At 48.8% G+C, this 17,582-nt stretch overlaps 1 protein-coding gene across 1 annotated transcript in view; it reads right to left on the bottom strand.

The window, feature by feature from the left end:
- LOC121562669 (formin-2-like) overlaps nucleotides 1–17,582 on the bottom strand; it is a gene marked incomplete at its 5' end in the record, with an annotated part of 132,756 nt that overhangs the window by 43,905 nt on the left and 71,269 nt on the right. Inside the window, 5 exons of the mRNA XM_045213931.1 lie at nucleotides 3,780–3,900; nucleotides 4,998–5,057; nucleotides 5,713–5,859; nucleotides 6,293–6,422; nucleotides 6,582–6,673. Coding sequence (XP_045069866.1) covers nucleotides 3,780–3,900; nucleotides 4,998–5,057; nucleotides 5,713–5,859; nucleotides 6,293–6,422; nucleotides 6,582–6,673 — 550 coding nt within the window. The remainder of the gene's footprint in view (nucleotides 1–3,779; nucleotides 3,901–4,997; nucleotides 5,058–5,712; nucleotides 5,860–6,292; nucleotides 6,423–6,581; nucleotides 6,674–17,582) is intronic.

Consider the following 17,582-nt stretch of genomic DNA (forward strand, 5'->3'; position numbering starts at 1 on the left):
GGGTAGAGGACCTAGGAGAGGTAGGGGGGTAGAGGACCTAGGAGAGGTAGGGGGTAGAGGACCTAGGGAGAGGTACGGGGTAGAGGACCTAGGAGAGGTAGGGGGTAGAGGACCTAGGAGAGGTAGGGGGTAGAGGACCTAGGAGAGGTAGGGGGGTAGAGGACCTAGGAGAGGTAGGGGGGTAGAGGACCTAGGAGAGGTAGGGGGGTAGAGGACCTAGGAGAGGTAGGGGGGTAGAGGACCTAGGAGAGGGAGGGGGGTAGAGGGCCTAGGAGAGGTAGGGGGGTAGAGGACCTAGGAGAAGTAGGGGGTAGAGGACCTAGGAGAAGTAGGGGGTAGAGGACCTAGGAGAGGTAGGGGTGTAGAGGGGTAGAGGACCTAGGAGAGGTAGGGGGGTAGGGGACCTAGGAGAAGTAGGGGGGTAGAGGACCTAGGAGAGGTAGGGGGTAGAGGACCTAGGAGAAGTAGGGGGGTAGAGGACCTATGAGAAGTAGGGGGGTAGAGGACCTAGGAGAGGGAGGGGTGTAGAGGGCCTATGAGAGGTAGGGGGGCAGAGGACCTAGGAGAGGTAGGGGGGTAGAGGACCTAGGAGAGGTAGGGAGGTAGAGGACCTAGGAGAGGTAGAGGACCTAGGAGAGGTAGAGGGGTAGAGGACCTAGGAGAGGTAGGGGGGTAGAGGACCTAGGAGAGGGAGGGGGTAGAGGACCTAGGAGAGGGAGGGGGTAGAGGGCCTAGGAGAGGGAGGGGGTAGAGGACCCAGGAGAGGGAGGGGGTAGAGGACCTAGGAGAGGGAGGGGGTAGAGGACCTAGGAGAGGGAGGGAGGTAGAGGACCTAAGAGAGGTAGAGGGGTAGAGGACCTAGGAGAGGTAGGGGGTAGAGGACCCAGGGAGAGGTAGGGGGGTAGAGGACCTAGGAGAGGTAGGGGGGTAGAGGGCCTAGGAGAGGTAGGGGGTAGAGGACCCTAGGAGAGGAGGGGGTGTAGAGGACCTAGGAGAGGTAGGGGGGTAGAGGACCTAGGAGAGGTAGGGGGTAGAGGACCCAGGGAGAGGTAGGGGGTAGAGGACCTAGGAGAGGTAGAGGTAGAGGACCCAGGAGAGGTAGGGGGGTAGAGGACCTAGGAGAGGTAGAGGGGTAGAGGACCTAGGAGAGGTAGGGGGGTAGAGGACCTAGGAGAGGTAGGGGGGTAGAGGACCTAGGAGAGGTAGGGGGTAGAGGACCTAGGAGAGGTAGGGGGGTAGAGGACCTGGGGGTAGAGGACCTAGGAGAGGTAGGGGGGTAGAGGACCTAGGAGAGGTAGCGGGGTAGAGGACCTAGGAGAGGTAGGGGGGTAGAGGACCTAGGAGAGGGAGTGTTGTTTACCTTGACCAACTGAGTTGGTGTCACTGAGAAATTAGTGATACCAGTGAATGAGGTGTTGGTTCATGTCCAGTTCTTTCATGTTGGCCAGTAGAAGTGTGGTCGTATGGTGATAAAGGCAGAGGAAACATCTCTAAAGAGCTCTGGAGTAGAGTTTAGGTTGGTCAAGGTGTTTCAGGATCAGGTGTGTGAAGGTGGGGACTGCATCATCTATACTACGCCCGTTTCTTATAGACAGGGATGATCTGAATAAAAATATAAACGCAGCATGTAAAGTGTTGGTCCCATGTTTCATGAGCTGAAATAAAAGACCCCAGACATTTTCCATATGCACAAAAAGCTTATTTCTCTCAAATGTTGTGCACACATTTGTTGACGTCGCTGTTAGTGAGCATTTCTCCTTCGCCAAGATAATCCATCCACCTGACAGCTGTGGCATATTAAGAAGCGGATTAAACAGCATGATCATTACACAGGTGCACCTTGTGCTGGGGACAATAAAAGGCCACTAAAATGTGCAGTTTTGTCACATAACACAATGCCACAGATGTCTCAAGTTTTGAGGGAGCGTGCAATTGGCATACTGACTGCAGGAATGTCCACCAGAGCTGTTGCCAGATAATTAAATGCTCATTTCTCTACCATAAGCCGCCTCCAAAGTTGTTTTAGGGAATTTGGCAGTACCTCCAACCAGCATCACAACCGCAGACAGCGTGTATGGCCGAACGGTTTGCTGATGTCAACGTTGTAAACAGAGTGCCCCATGGTGGTGGTGGGGTTATGGTATGGGCAGGCATAAGCTACGGACAACAAACACAATTTAATTTTATCGATGACTTTGAATGCACAGAGATAACGTGACGAGATCCTGAAGCCCATTGTCATGCCATTCATCCGCCCCATCACCTCATGTTTCAGCATGATAATGCACGGCCCCATGTCGCAAGAATCTGTACACAATTCCTGGAAGCTGAACATTTCCCAGTTCTTCCATGGCCTGCATACTCACCAGACATGTCACCCATTGAGCATGTTTGGGATGCTCTGGATCGACAGTGCGTTCCAGTTCCCGTAAATATGTAGGAACTTCATACAGCCATTGAAGAGGAGTGTGATAACATTCCACAGGCCACAATCAACAGACTGATCAACTCTATGTGAAGGAGATGTGTCACGCTGCATGAGGCAAATGGTGGTCACACCAGATACTGACTGGTTTTCTGATTCACGTCCTACCACGCCCCTTTTTTTAAAGGTACTATATATATACAAAATTATGTGGACACCCCTTCAAATTAGTGGATTCGGCTATTTCAGCCACACCCGTTGCTGAGAGGTGCATAAAATTCGAGCACACAGCCATGCAATCTCCATAGACAAACATTGGCAGTATAATAGCCTTACTGAAGAGCTCAGTGTCTGTGAACGTGGCACCGTCATAGGATGCCACCTTTCCAACAAGTCAGTTCGTAAAATGTTTGCCCTGCTACAGCTGCCCCGGTCAACTGTAAGTGCTGTTATTGTGAAGTGGAAACGTCTAGGAGCAACAACGGCTCAACTGCAAAGTGGTAGGCCACACAAGCTCACAGAACAGGTCCGTTGAGTGCTGAAGCGCGTAAAAATTCTGTCATCGGTTGCAACACTCACTATCGAGTTCCAAACTGCCTCTGGAAGCAACGTCAGCACAAGAACTGTTCGTCAGGAGCTTCATGAAATGGGTTTCCATGGCCGAGCAGCCGCACACAAGCCTAAGATCACCATGCACAATGCCAAGTATCGCCTGGAGTTCTGTAAAGCTTGCCACCATTGGATTCTGGAGCAGTGGAAACGCGTTCTCTGGAGTGATGAATCATGCTTTACCATCTGGCAGTCCGACGGACGTTAGGAGAACGCTACCTGCCCGAATGCATAGTGCCAACTGTAAAGTTTGGTGGAGGAGGAAGAATGGTCTGGGGCTGTTTTTCATGGTTTTTCAGGCTCGATAGTTCCAGAGAAGGGAAACCTTAACGCTACAGCATACAATGACATCGAACACCTTTTGGATGAATTGGAACGCTGACTGCGAGCCAGGCCTAATCGCCCAACATCAGTGCCTGACCTCACAAATGCTAGTGGCTGAATGGAAGCAAGTCCCCACAGCAATGTTCCAACATCTAGTGGAAAGCCTTTCCAGAAGAGTGGAGGCTGTTATAGCAGCAAAGGGGGGACCAACTCCATATTAATGGCGATTTTGGAATGAGATGTTCGACAAGCAGGTGTCCACATACTTTTGGTCATGTAGTGAATCTGCATTCCCAGTCATGTGAAATCCATAGATTAGGGTCTAATTTCTTTCTTTCAATTGACTGATTTCCTTATATGAACTGTAACTCAGTAAAATCTTTGAAATAGTAGCGTTTATATTTTTGTTCAGTACAGTTACCTCGGAGATCCTTCTTTAGCCTGGTCAGGTCCTTCTGAAAGTCCTCAAACTTCATCTGGGAAGCCTGGAACAGGTCCTGGGGCTCAGGGAGAGGGTAGAGGCATGTCTCCCTGCCTGCGTCCTGAAAACACAACACATCACCTTAGAGACCAGACTGACCCTGACGTGACCCTGACATGACCCTAAAGCACAGGCCTGAGAGCACCAAGGGCCACCGAGATTAGTCAGTTAGACAGGACAAGAAAGAGTTAGCGCCTGTAGAGTGGGTTAGGGTCGTAACAGGGTTAGGGTTAGGGTCGTAACAGGGTTAGGGTCGTAACAGGGTTAGGGTCGTAACAGGGTTAGGGTCGTAACAGGGTTAGGGTCGTAACAGGGTTAGCTCCTGTAGAGTGGGTTTGGGTCGTAACAGGGTTAGGGTCGTAACAGGGTTAGCTCCTGTTACGATGTGGGTGAACGGATGATCTCCACATGTGTATTTCCCACCGTAAAGCATGGAGGAGGAGGTGTTATGGTGTGGGGGGGCTTTGCTGGTGACACTGTGACACTTAACCAGCATGGCTACCACAGCATTCTGCAGCGATACGCCATCCCATCTGGTTTGGGCTTAGTGGGACTATCATTTGTTTTTCAACAGGACAATGACCCAACACACCTCCAGGCTGTGTAAGGGCTATTTTACCAAGAAGGAGAGTGATGGAGTGCTGCATCAGATGACCTGGCCTCCACAATCCCCCGACCTCAACCAAAATGTGTTATTTAATAGTTTTGATGTCTTCACTATTATGCTACAGTGTAGAAAATAGTACAAATAAAGAAAAACCCTTGAATGAGTAGGTGTGTCCAAACTGTTGACTGGTACTGTATTTTTGTATTTATTGTTTCATTCACACCTGCACTGTTGGAGCTCAGAGCTGAATTATTTCACTGTACACTGCAACTACATCTGGGACAATGTGCATGTGACTAAATCAGAACCTAATAGCTAAACACCTTATTTACAAATGGGCTTCATATAGCTCAACATCTTCCTGGGCATTAGTTACCACTGAGGGAAAAATGTATACACTTTAAAAGTCAAGCCCTGGTCTGCCCCCCGTGCCAAGACAGAAGAAAGTAGCCTGCCTAGTCTGAATATTGGAACAGGACTTAGATAAACAGGATCTAACATACCTGGTCTGAACATTGGAACAGGACTCAGATAAACAGGATCCAACCCACCTGGTCAAAGTGTCTCAGATAGTAAGCCACTATGTAGGACAGCAGACTCCGTGTGTTATCCTGCAAAAAGGAGGGAGACAGAAGAAATTAGCTTCGGTTCAGCGACGGAATTCATGTTAGGCTCACCACACTTTCTCACAAAAGAGTTCTGCAAAGCTTTTACAAAATGTATATATATATATTTTAACCCACATTTATATCATCATAAGATATGGTAGGAACAGTAAACTACAGTCTCACAGCACAGTATGAACCATGTCTGACAGTGTAACTAATGGACCAGTAAACTACAGTATGAACCATGTCTGACAGTGTAACTAATGGACCAGTAAACTACAGTATGAACCATGTCTGACAGTGTAACTAATGGACCAGTAAACTACAGTATGAACCATGTCTGACAGTGTAACTAATGGACCAGTAAACTACAGTATGAACCATGTCTGACAGTGTAACTAATGGACCAGTAAACTACAGTATGAACCATGTCTGACAGTGTAACTAATGGACCAGTAAACTACAGTATGAACCATGTCTGACAGTGTAACTAATGGACCAGTAAACTACAGTATGAACCATGTCTGACAGTGTAACTAGGAGTATAACTAATGGCATCCTATTGCCTATTTAGTGCACTACAGTTGACCAGATGGACTCTACATAGGGAATAGGGTGCAGTCCGAGTGCCCTAGCAGTGCCTCTTCCAGCCACTCACGCTGCTCTTGACATCCTTCAGCTTGGGCAGGATATCCAGGTTAAAGCCGTCAGCCTGTCCTCTGGTTCGGTTGCCACCATTCATGAAGTTACCGAAGGCCAGGACCAGACCCAGCACCTGCATCACACACTGGCCACTCTGCAGGGTCTGGAGAGGAAGAGATGGGCAGACGGACATGCATATAGACAGGGAAACAAAGGGACAGGCAGGAGAGATTGAGACAGAGACAGGGGGGCAGGCAGGAGAGATTGAGACAGAGACATAGAGAGAGGGGGGGGGAGACCTAGAGAGTCAGTGTATATGAGGCTGAGGGGATTAATAGGAGCAAGCATTCACATTCACCTGGCTTCATATAGTGTATTCTGAACACACTTTATCCAGAACGGCTGTTAATGTCAATCTATGCTGATGTTCCTGTTTAAACAATTTCCACAGTGGAAGGATTGAGACAATATTTATTCAGTAATATGATAGTGTCTGGTAAAACGATCCAGAGGCCAAAACCTGCACACAAACACGTCACACACACCCACATACACACAAACACGTCACACACACCCACGTGCACACAAAGACTCACCGTGCACACTCTCTGCAGGATCTCCAGTTTGCGCAGGATAGAGGAGATCCATTCAGAGAAGGTGGACTGAAACAGGATACAGAACACCCGACCTGAGAAGTTGGGGATCTGATGTAACTGGGACAGGAACCTGGGATAGAGGAGACGAGAGATCGAGGGATGGGTTTGAGGCTACCATTTCATGTAGTGAAATCTACGTTTTTAGTCACGTTCTACTTGTTGAACATGATTGGTTGATTGACTACTTGTTGAACATGATTGGTTGATTGCCATTCTCTAGAACACCTACTGCTCAGGCTTGTCCAGTGGTTTGGCGTTGTCCTTGTCCTTAGATGACTTGATGTGCTTATCAATCTTCTCCATCTCATCCTGTTGTGCTCTCTGAAAAGACAACATCAGGACAGCATCATTATCAATTAGAACACATGACAGACCACATACATCACAATTTACATTCAACTGATTAGACACCACTCAATTTAGAGATTCAAATATGTGCTCATCACATATTCTAATTTCCAAGAATTCAGAGCACTGATTTCAAAGACCACATATGACAAATGTGTTCAGCATTCATAGCAGTAGTACTTCAGTAGTGGTACTTCAGTATTAGTACAATAGTAGTAGTAATACTTCAGTAGTAGTAGTAATTCAGTAGTACAATAGTAGTAGAACTTCAGTAGTAGTACAGTAGTAGTGTAGTAGTACTGCAGTAGTACTTCAGTAGTAGTAGTACTTCAGTAGTACTTCAGCAGTACAGTAGTAGTAGTGTAGTAGTACTTCAGTAGTAGTAGTACTTCAGTAGTAGTGCAATAGTAGTAGTAGTACTTCAGTCGTAGTAGTACTTCAGTAGTGTAGTAGTAGTACTGCAGTAGTACTTCAGTGGTAGTAGTACTTCAGTAGTAGTAACAATAGTAGTGTAGTAGTACTGCAGTAGTACTTCAGTAGTAGTAGTACTTCAGTAGTAGCAGTAGTGTAGTAGTACTGCAGTAGTACTTCAGTGGTAGTAGTACTTCAGTAGAAGTAGTAGTACTTCAGTAGTCGCAGTAGTGTAGTAGTACTGCAGTAGTACTTCAGTAGTAGTAGTACTTCAGTAGTAGTAGTACTTCAGTAGTAGTAGTGCAATAGTAATAGTAGTAGTGTTGTAGTAGTAGTAGTAGTAGTAGTAGTACTTTAGTATGTTATTCTGGCACAGGGAATCATCTCCTAAACTGGTGGTGCCTTGAGGAAAACAAACCAAGAAAAGACAAAAGCCCCAGTCTAAAACATTTCCTCTAGAGCAGGCGCTCTTATCCACAGCCCCAGTCTAAAACATTTCCTCTAGAGCAGGCGCTCTTATCCACAGCCCCAGTCTAAAACATTTCCTCTAGAGCAGGCGCTCTTATCCACAGCCCCAGTCTAAAACATTTCCTCTAGAGCAGGCGCTCTTATCCTCAGCCCCAGTCTAAAACATTTCCTCTAGAGCAGGCGCTCTTATCCACAGCCCCAGTCTAAAACATTTCCTCTAGAGCAGGCGCTCTTATCCACAGCCCCAGTCTAAAACATTTCCTCTAGAGCAGGCGCTCTTATCCACAGCCCCAGTCTAAAACATTTCCTCTAGAGCAGGCGCTCTTATCCACAGCCCCAGTCTAAAACATTTCCTCTAGAGCAGGCGCTCTTATCCACAGCCCCAGTCTAAAACATTTCCTCTAGAGCAGGCGCTCTTATCCACAGCCCCAGTCTAAACCATTTCCTCTAGAGCAGGCGCTCTTATCCACAGCCCCAGTCTAAAACATTTCCTCTAGAGCAGGCGCTCTTATCCACAGCCCCAGTCTAAAACATTTCCTCTAGAGCAGGCGCTCTTATCCACAGCCCCAGTCTAAAACATTTCCTCTAGAGCAGGCGCTCTTATCCACAGCCCCAGTCTAAAACATTTCCTCTAGAGCAGGCGCTCTTATCCACAGCCCCAGTCTAAAACATTTCCTCTAGAGCAGGCGCTCTTATCCACAGCCCCAGTCTAAAACATTTCCTCTAGAGCAGGCGCTCTTATCCACAGCCCCAGCCTAAAACATTTCCTCTAGAGCAGGCACTCTTATCCACAGCCCCAGTCTAAAACATTTCCTCTAGAGCAGGCGCTCTTATCCACAGCCCCAGTCTAAAACATTTCCTCTAGAGCAGGCGCTCTTATCCACAGCCACTTACAAGAGCAATCAGGGTTAAGTGCCTTGCTCAAGGGCACATAGACAGATCTCACCAAGTCGGCTTGGGGATTCGATCCAGCGACCTTTCGGGTTACTGGCCCAACACTCCTAAACGCTAGGCAACCTGCCGCCCACTTACTGTACTGCTGTAACGTAACTGATGATGTGGTTGACGCCTAAATTATGGAACATTTGGGGTTGAGAAACAATGTAAGGGCCAATTTTCCCAGGGCTCCTAGGTCTGCGGGGCCCCATTGTTCAGTTCTGCCTCCAGAGCAAGATTCATGACAATAAACGTCAACCTGCGTACAAGCATCAGCATATAGCCTCTATACAACATCGATTAACAATCAACTCCACATTGGTTATCATCATGCCCAGATCACATTTATAGTGTAACGTTCACTGAATAATGACAACAAAAGCGGTTGAGTGAGTCTCTCCAAAATGTTCCTGGATATCAAGACATAAACATGGCGGCAGTTCTAAACCGTCCGCAGAGTTAACACCTTTGGTAAACAACGCTTAGCTTTCCACATTAAAAGACTACATACACAGCCATATGGCCAGACAGACATCACCTCTAACCATTTCAAATGCTTACAATAAGATGGAAGGAAAATGGCTGTGATCAAAAGAGGAAGGAACCACGCAAATTAGTACGAAAAAATAAATAAATACCCCCATGGAGGACTGAAGCGAGAGGAACACCCGTCACCATTTAAGCATTCTGGCTGCATCTCTAACGGCTACATATTCCATATACAGTAAACTACCTTTAGACCAGAGCCCATAGAGTCGTAGTCATCAAAAGTAGTGCACTGTATAGGGAATAGGGTGTCATAGGGCTCTGGTCTAAAGTAGTGCACTATATAGGGAATAGGGTGTCATTCTCTGGTCTAAAGTAGTGCACTGTATAGGGAATAGGGTGTCATAGGGCTCTGGTCTAAAGTAGTGCGCTGTATAGGGAATAGGGTGTCATAGGGCTCTGGTCTAAAGTAGTGCACTATATAGGGAATAGGGTGTCATAGGGCTCTGGTCTAAAGTAGTGCACTATATAGGGAATAGGGTGTCATAGGGCTCTGGTCTAACATAGTGCACTGTATAGGGAATAGGGTGTCATAGGGCTCTGGTCTAAAGTAGTGCACTATATAGGGAATAGGGTGTCATTCTCTGGTCTAAAGTAGTGCACTGTATAGGGAATAGGGTGTCATAGGGCTCTGGTCTAAAGTAGTGCGCTGTATAGGGAATAGGGTGTCATAGGGCTCTGGTCTAAAGTAGTGCACTATATAGGGAATAGGGTGTCATAGGGCTCTGGTCTAAAGTAGTGCACTATATAGGGAATAGGGTGTCATAGGGCTCTGGTCTAAAGTAGTGCACTGTATAGGGAATAGGGTGTCATAGGGCTCTGGTCTAAAGTAGTGCACTATATAGGGAATAGGGTGCCATAGGGCTCTGGTCTAAAGTAGTGCACTATGTAGGGAATAGGGTGCCATAGGGCTCTGGTCTAAAGTAGTGCACTATGTAGGGAATAGGGTGTCATAGGGCTCTGGTCTAAAGTAGTGCACTGTATAGGGAATAGGGTGCCATTTGGGACGTATCCTACAGCTGGCTGTTAGAGTGACAAGCCTTGAAGAGTCTGGCAGGACCGATCCATTCAGCCGGCCAGAATGTAAACTTTGGAAACTCAGATCCATTAAGCTACATCACATAATCAATCCCAAATTAAAACCTTCAAGGCCTTTACTCCGCTCCCCACTCCACACATTTCTACAACTCTGCTCCCCACACATTTCTACAACCCTTCAAAATGTGGCCATCAAACACTGTGTGTGTCCCAAATGGCCCCCTATTCCCTATATAGCGCACTACCTTTGACCAGAGGCCTATGGCACCCTATTCCCTATATAGCGCACTACCTTTGACCAGAGGCCTATGGCCCCCTATTCCCTATATAGCGCACTACCTTTGACCAGAGGCCTATGGCCCCCTATTCCCTATATAGCGCACTACCTTTGACCAGAGGCCTATGACCCCCTATTCCCTATATAGCGCACTACCTTTGACCAGAGGCCTATGGCCCCCTATTCCCTATATAGCGCACTACCTTTGACCAGAGGCCTATGGCCCCCTATTCCCTATATAGCGCACTACCTTTGACCAGAGGCCTATGGCCCCCTATTCCCTATAGCGCACTACCTTTGACCAGAGGCCTATGGCCCCCTATTCCCCTATAGCGCACTACCTTTGACCAGAGGCCTATGGCCCCTATTCCCATATAGCGCACTACCTTTGACCAGAGGCCTATGGCCCCCTATTCCCTATATAGCGCACTACCTTTGACCAGAGGCCTATGGCCCCCTATTCCCTATATAGTGCACTACCTTTGACCAGAGGCCTATGTAGGGAGTAGGGTACCGTTTGGGACGCAAACAGTGATAAGTATTCTGTTCACTTTACCATCTGTCCACGAGGGCAAACTCTCTCTCTGCTTCTCATTAAACAGGGTTTTAATAAAAACAAGCCCTTTTTCCAACTGGTGGAATTGTGAATGAGAGGTTATAAATGAGGACCGAGAGACCGTTATCAAAAGACAATATATACATGTAAGGTATTTCTTGGCCGGGGACAATATATCAGTAATAGTATCTCAGGGTGCATCCCAAATTGCACCCTATTCCCTACATAGTGCACTACTTTTTGAACAGAACCTATAGGGAATAGGGTGTCATTTGGACACAGGCAGATCCAAATCAGAATCAGACCGAGAACACATGCCCTAAACAAATAGAAGCATGACAGAGACAGAATCATCATGTAGAGAGAAATGGTCCTATTCAACTTTTTGTTAAATTGTGTATTTCTCTCTCTGGTACGGCTCTCCATCCTAGACAGCCATTAAACACGCCTGCTTTCCATCATTCCTCAATAAGCAGCCAGACAAACATTTATATGTTCTCCTCCTCCATTCTTCCCCTTTTTCCTTCCAGCCATAAGAGACGGTGGAAGTACTGAGTGATGAGGAGGACCAAGTTAACGGAGTGGAGGAGTGGAGGGGTAACAGAGAGGAGTACGCTAACTAAGTGGAGGAGTGGAGGGGTAACAGAGAGGAGTACGCTAACTAAGTGGAGGAGTGGAGGGGTAACAGAGAGGAGTACGCTAACTAAGTGGAGGAGTGGAGGGGTAACAGAGAGGAGGGGTACGTTAACTAAGTGGAGGAGTGGAGGGGTAACAGAGAGGAGGAGTACGCTAACTAAGTGGAGGAGTGGAGGGGTAACAGAGAGGAGTACGTTAACTAAGTGGAGGAGTGGAGGGGTAACAGAGAGGAGTACGCTAACTAAGTGGAGGAGTGGAGGGGTAACAGAGAGGAGGGGTACGTTAACTAAGTGGAGGAGTGAAGGGGTAACAGAGAGGAGTACGTTAACTAAGTGGAGGAGTGGAGGGGTAACAGAGAGGAGGAGTACGTTAACTAAGTGGAGGAGTGAAGGGGTAACAGAGAGGAGGGGTACGTTAACTAAGTGGAGGAGTGGAGGGGTAACAGAGAGGAGTACGCTAACTAAGTGGAGGAGTGGAGGGGTAACAGAGAGGAGTACGCTAACTAAGTGGAGGAGTGGAGGGGTAACAGAGAGGAGGGGTACGTTAACTAAGTGGAGGAGTGGAGGGGTAACAGAGAGGAGGAGTACGCTAACTAAGTGGAGGAGTGGAGGGGTAACAGAGAGGAGGAGTACGTTAACTAAGTGGAGGAGTGAAGGGGTAACAGAGAGGAGGAGTACGTTAACTAAGTGGAGGAGTGGAGGGGTAACAGAGAGGAGGGGTACGCTAACTAAGTGGAGGAGTGAAGGGGTAACAGAGAGGAGGGGTACGTTAACTAAGTGGAGGAGTGAAGGGGTAACAGAGAGGAGGGGTACGTTAACTAAGTGGAGGAGTGAAGGGGTAACAGAGAGGAGGGGTACGCTAACTAAGTGGAGGAGTGGAGGGGTAACAGAGAGGAGGATTACGCTAACTAAGTGGAGGAGTGGAGGGGTAACAGAGAGGAGTACGCTAACTAAGTGGAGGAGTGGAGGGGTAACAGAGAGGAGGAGTACGCTAACTAAGTGGAGGAGTGGAGGGGTAACAGAGAGGAGGAGTACGTTAACTAAGTGGAGGAGTGGAGGGGTAACAGAGAGGAGGAGTACGTTAACTAAGTGGAGGAGTGGAGGGGTAACAGAGAGGAGGAGTACGTTAACTAAGTGGAGGAGTGGAGGGGTAACAGAGAGGAGTACACTAACTAAGTGGAGGAGTGGAGGGGTAACAGAGAGGAGGAGTACGTTAACTAAGTGGAGGAGTGGAGGGGTAACAGAGAGGGAGGAGTACGTTAACTAAGTGGAGGAGTGGAGGGGTAACAGAGAGGAGTACGCTAACTAAGTGGAGGAGTGGAGGGGTAACAGAGAGGAGGAGTATGTTAACTAAGTGGAGGAGTGGAGGGGTAACAGAGAGGAGTACGCTAACTAAGTGGAGGAGTGGAGGGGTAACAGAGAGGAGGAGTACGCTAACTAAGTGGAGGAGTGGAGGGGTAACAGAGAGGAGGAGTACGCTAACTAAGTGGAGGAGTGGAGGGGTAACAGAGAGGAGGAGTACGTTAACTAAGTGGAGGAGTGAAGGGGTAACAGAGAGGAGGAGTACGTTAACTAAGTGGAGGGGTAACAGAGAGGAGGGGTACGCTAACTAAGTGGAGGAGTGAAGGGGTAACAGAGAGGAGGGGTACGTTAACTAAGTGGAGGAGTGAAGGGGTAACAGAGAGGAGGGGTACGTTAACTAAGTGGAGGAGTGAAGGGGTAACAGAGAGGAGGGGTACGCTAACTAAGTGGAGGAGTGGAGGGGTAACAGAGAGGAGGAGTACGCTAACTAAGTGGAGGAGTGGAGGGGTAACAGAGAGGAGTACGCTAACTAAGTGGAGGAGTGGAGGGGTAACAGAGAGGAGGAGTACGCTAACTAAGTGGAGGAGTGGAGGGGTAACAGAGAGGAGGAGTACGCTAACTAAGTGGAGGAGTGGAGGGGTAACAGAGAGGAGGAGTACGTTAACTAAGTGGAGGAGTGGAGGGGTAACAGAGAGGAGGAGTACGTTAACTAAGTGGAGGAGTGGAGGGGTAACAGAGAGGAGGAGTACGTTAACTAAGTGGAGGAGTGGAGGGGTAACAGAGAGGAGTACGCTAACTAAGTGGAGGAGTGGAGGGGTAACAGAGAGGAGGAGTACGTTAACTAAGTGGAGGAGTGGAGGGGTAACAGAGAGGAGTACGCTAACTAAGTGGAGGAGTGGAGGGGTAACAGAGAGGAGGAGTACGCTAACTAAGTGGAGGAGTGGAGGGGTAACAGAGAGGAGGAGTACGTTAACTAAGTGGAGGAGTGGAGGGGTAACAGAGAGGAGTACGCTAACTAAGTGGAGGAGTGGAGGGGTAACAGAGAGGAGGAGTACGTTAACTAAGTGGAGGAGTGGAGGGGTAACAGAGAGGAGGGGTACGCTAACTAAGTGGAGGAGTGAAGGGGTAACAGAGAGGAGTACGCTAACTAAGTGGAGGAGTGGAGGGGTAACAGAGAGGAGGAGTACGCTAACTAAGTGGAGGAGTGGAGGGGTAACAGAGAGGAGTACGTTAACTAAGTGGAGGAGTGGAGGGGTAACAGAGAGGAGGGGTACGTTAACTAAGTGGAGGAGTGAAGGGGTAACAGAGAGGAGGGGTACGTTAACTAAGTGGAGGAGTGAAGGGGTAACAGAGAGGAGTACGTTAACTAAGTGGAGGAGTGAAGGGGTAACAGAGAGGAGGGGTACGTTAACTAAGTGGAGGAGTGAAGGGGTAACAGAGAGGAGTACGCTAACTAAGTGGAGGAGTGGAGGGGTAACAGAGAGGAGGAGTACGCTAACTAAGTGGAGGAGTGGAGGGGTAACAGAGAGGAGTACGCTAACTAAGTGGAGGAGTGGAGGGGTAACAGAGAGGAGGAGTACGTTAACTAAGTGGAGGAGTGGAGGGGTAACAGAGAGGAGTACGCTAACTAAGTGGAGGAGTGGAGGGGTAACAGAGAGGAGGAGTACGTTAACTAAGTGGAGGAGTGGAGGGGTAACAGAGAGGAGGAGTACGCTAACTAAGTGGAGGAGTGGAGGGGTAACAGAGAGGAGTACGCTAACTAAGTGGAGGAGTGGAGGGGTAACAGAGAGGAGGAGTACGTTAACTAAGTGGAGGAGTGGAGGGGTAACAGAGAGGAGGAGTACGTTAACTAAGTGGAGGAGTGGAGGGGTAACAGAGAGGAGGAGTACGTTAACTAAGTGGAGGAGTGGAGGGGTAACAGAGAGGAGGAGTACGTTAACTAAGTGGAGGAGTGGAGGGGTAACAGAGAGGAGTACGCTAACTAAGTGGAGGAGTGGAGGGGTAACAGAGAGGAGGAGTACGTTAACTAAGTGGAGGAGTGGAGGGGTAACAGAGAGGGAGTACGCTAACTAAGTGGAGGAGTGGAGGGGTAACAGAGAGGAGGAGTACGCTAACTAAGTGGAGGAGTGGAGGGGTAACAGAGAGGAGGAGTACGTTAACTAAGTGGAGGAGTGGAGGGGTAACAGAGAGGAGTACGCTAACTAAGTGGAGGAGTGGAGGGGTAACAGAGAGGAGGAGTACGTTAACTAAGTGGAGGAGTGGAGGGGTAACAGAGAGGAGGGGTACGCTAACTAAGTGGAGGAGTGAAGGGGTAACAGAGAGGAGTACGCTAACTAAGTGGAGGAGTGGAGGGGTAACAGAGAGGAGGAGTACGCTAACTAAGTGGAGGAGTGGAGGGGTAACAGAGAGGAGTACGTTAACTAAGTGGAGGAGTGGAGGGGTAACAGAGAGGAGGGGTACGTTAACTAAGTGGAGGAGTGGAGGGGTAACAGAGAGGAGTACGCTAACTAAGTGGAGGAGTGGAGGGGTAACAGAGAGGAGGAGTACGTTAACTAAGTGGAGGAGTGGAGGGGTAACAGAGAGGAGGAGTACGCTAACTAAGTGGAGGAGTGGAGGGGTAACAGAGAGGAGTACGCTAACTAAGTGGAGGAGTGGAGGGGTAACAGAGAGGAGTACGCTAACTAAGTGGAGGAGTGGAGGGGTAACAGAGAGGAGGAGTACGTTAACTAAGTGGAGGAGTGGAGGGGTAACAGAGAGGAGTACGCTAACTAAGTGGAGGAGTGGAGGGGTAACAGAGAGGAGGGGTACGCTAACTAAGTGGAGGAGTGGAGGGGTAACAGAGAGGAGTACGCTAACTAAGTGGAGGAGTGGAGGGGTAACAGAGAGGAGGGGTACGCTAACTAAGTGGAGGAGTGGAGGGGTAACAGAGAGGAGGGGTACGTTAACTAAGTGGAGGAGTGGAGGGGTAACAGAGAGGAGTACGCTAACTAAGTGGAGGAGTGGAGGGGTAACAGAGAGGAGGGGTACGCTAACTAAGTGGAGGAGTGGAGGGGTAACAGAGAGGAGGGGTACGCTAACTAAGTGGAGGAGTGGAGGGGTAACAGAGGAGGAGTACGTTAACTAAGTGGAGGAGTGGAGGGGTAACAGAGAGGAGTACGCTAACTAAGTGGAGGAGTGGAGGGGTAACAGAGAGGAGGGGTACGTTAACTAAGTGGAGGAGTGAAGGGGTAACAGAGAGGAGGAGTACGCTAACTAAGTGGAGGAGTGGAGGGGTAACAGAGAGGAGTATGTTAACTAAGTGGAGGAGTGGAGGGGTAACAGAGAGGAGTACGCTAACTAAGTGGAGGAGTGGAGGGGTAACAGAGAGGAGGGGTACGTTAACTAAGTGGAGGAGTGGAGGGGTAACAGAGAGGAGGAGTACGTTAACTAAGTGGAGGAGTGGAGGGGTAACAGAGAGGAGGGGTACGTTAACTAAGTGGAGGAGTGGAGGGGTAACAGAGAGGAGGGGTACGTTAACTAAGTGGAGGAGTGAAGGGGTAACAGAGAGGAGGAGTACGCTAACTAAGTGGAGGAGTGGAGGGGTAACAGAGAGGAGGAGTACGTTAACTAAGTGGAGGAGTGGAGGGGTAACAGAGAGGAGGGGTACGTTAACTAAGTGGAGGAGTGAAGGGGTAACAGAGAGGAGGGGTACGCTAACTAAGTGGAGGAGTGGAGGGGTAACAGAGAGGAGGGGTAAAGTATTGCTCAATCCCCCCACCCCCTTAGCCCCCTCCCCTCCGTTTTTTGCTTAATCCCACGAGCTCTTTGGAATGGAAGTGCAGTCCCAATTCAGATTTAGACATTTTTGTTAATTTATAAAAAATAAAAACTGAAATATCACATTTACATAAGTATTCAGACCCTTTACTCAGTACTTTGTTGAAGCACCTTTGGCAGCGATTACAGCAACGAGTCTTCTTGGGTATGACGCTACAAGCTTGGCACAACTGTATTTGGGGAGTTCAACCCATTCTTCTCTGCAGATCCTCAAGCTCGGTCACGTTGGATGGGGAGCATTGCTGCACAGCTAATTTCAGGTCTCTCCAGAGATGTTCGATCGGGTTCAAGTCCAGGCTCTGGCTGGGCCACTCAAGGACATTCAGAGACTTGTCCCGAAGCCACTCCTGCTTTGTCTTGGCTGTGTGGTTAGGGTCGTTGTCCTGTTGGAAGGTGAACCTTCGCCCCAGTCTGAGGTCCTGAGCACTCTGGAGCAGGTTTTCATCAAAGATCTCTCTGTACTCCGTTCATCTTTCCCTCGATCCTGACTAGTCTCCCAGTCCCTGCTGCTGAAAAACATCACCACAGCATGATGCTGCCACCACCATGCTTCACCGTAGGGATGGTGCCAGGTTTCCTCCAGACGTGACACTTGGCATTCAGGCCAAAGAGTTCAATCTTGGTTTCATCAGACCAGAGAATCTTGTTTCTCATGGTCTGAGTCCTTTAGGTGCCTTTTGGCAAACTCCAAGCTGGCTGTCATGTGCCTTTTACTGAGGAGTGGCTTCCGTCTGGCCATTCTACCATAAAGGCCTGATTGGTGGAGTGCTGCAGAGATGGTTGTCCTTCTGGAAGGTTCTCCCATCTCCACATAGGAACTCTGTCAGAGTGACCATTGGTTTCTTTGTCACCTCCCTGACCAAGGCCCTTCTCCCCCGATTGCTCAGTTTGGCCGGG

The sequence above is a fragment of the Coregonus clupeaformis genome, unplaced genomic scaffold (assembly GCF_020615455.1).
Source record: "Coregonus clupeaformis isolate EN_2021a unplaced genomic scaffold, ASM2061545v1 scaf0173, whole genome shotgun sequence".
In the NCBI taxonomy this organism is placed as follows: Eukaryota; Metazoa; Chordata; class Actinopteri; order Salmoniformes; family Salmonidae; genus Coregonus; species Coregonus clupeaformis.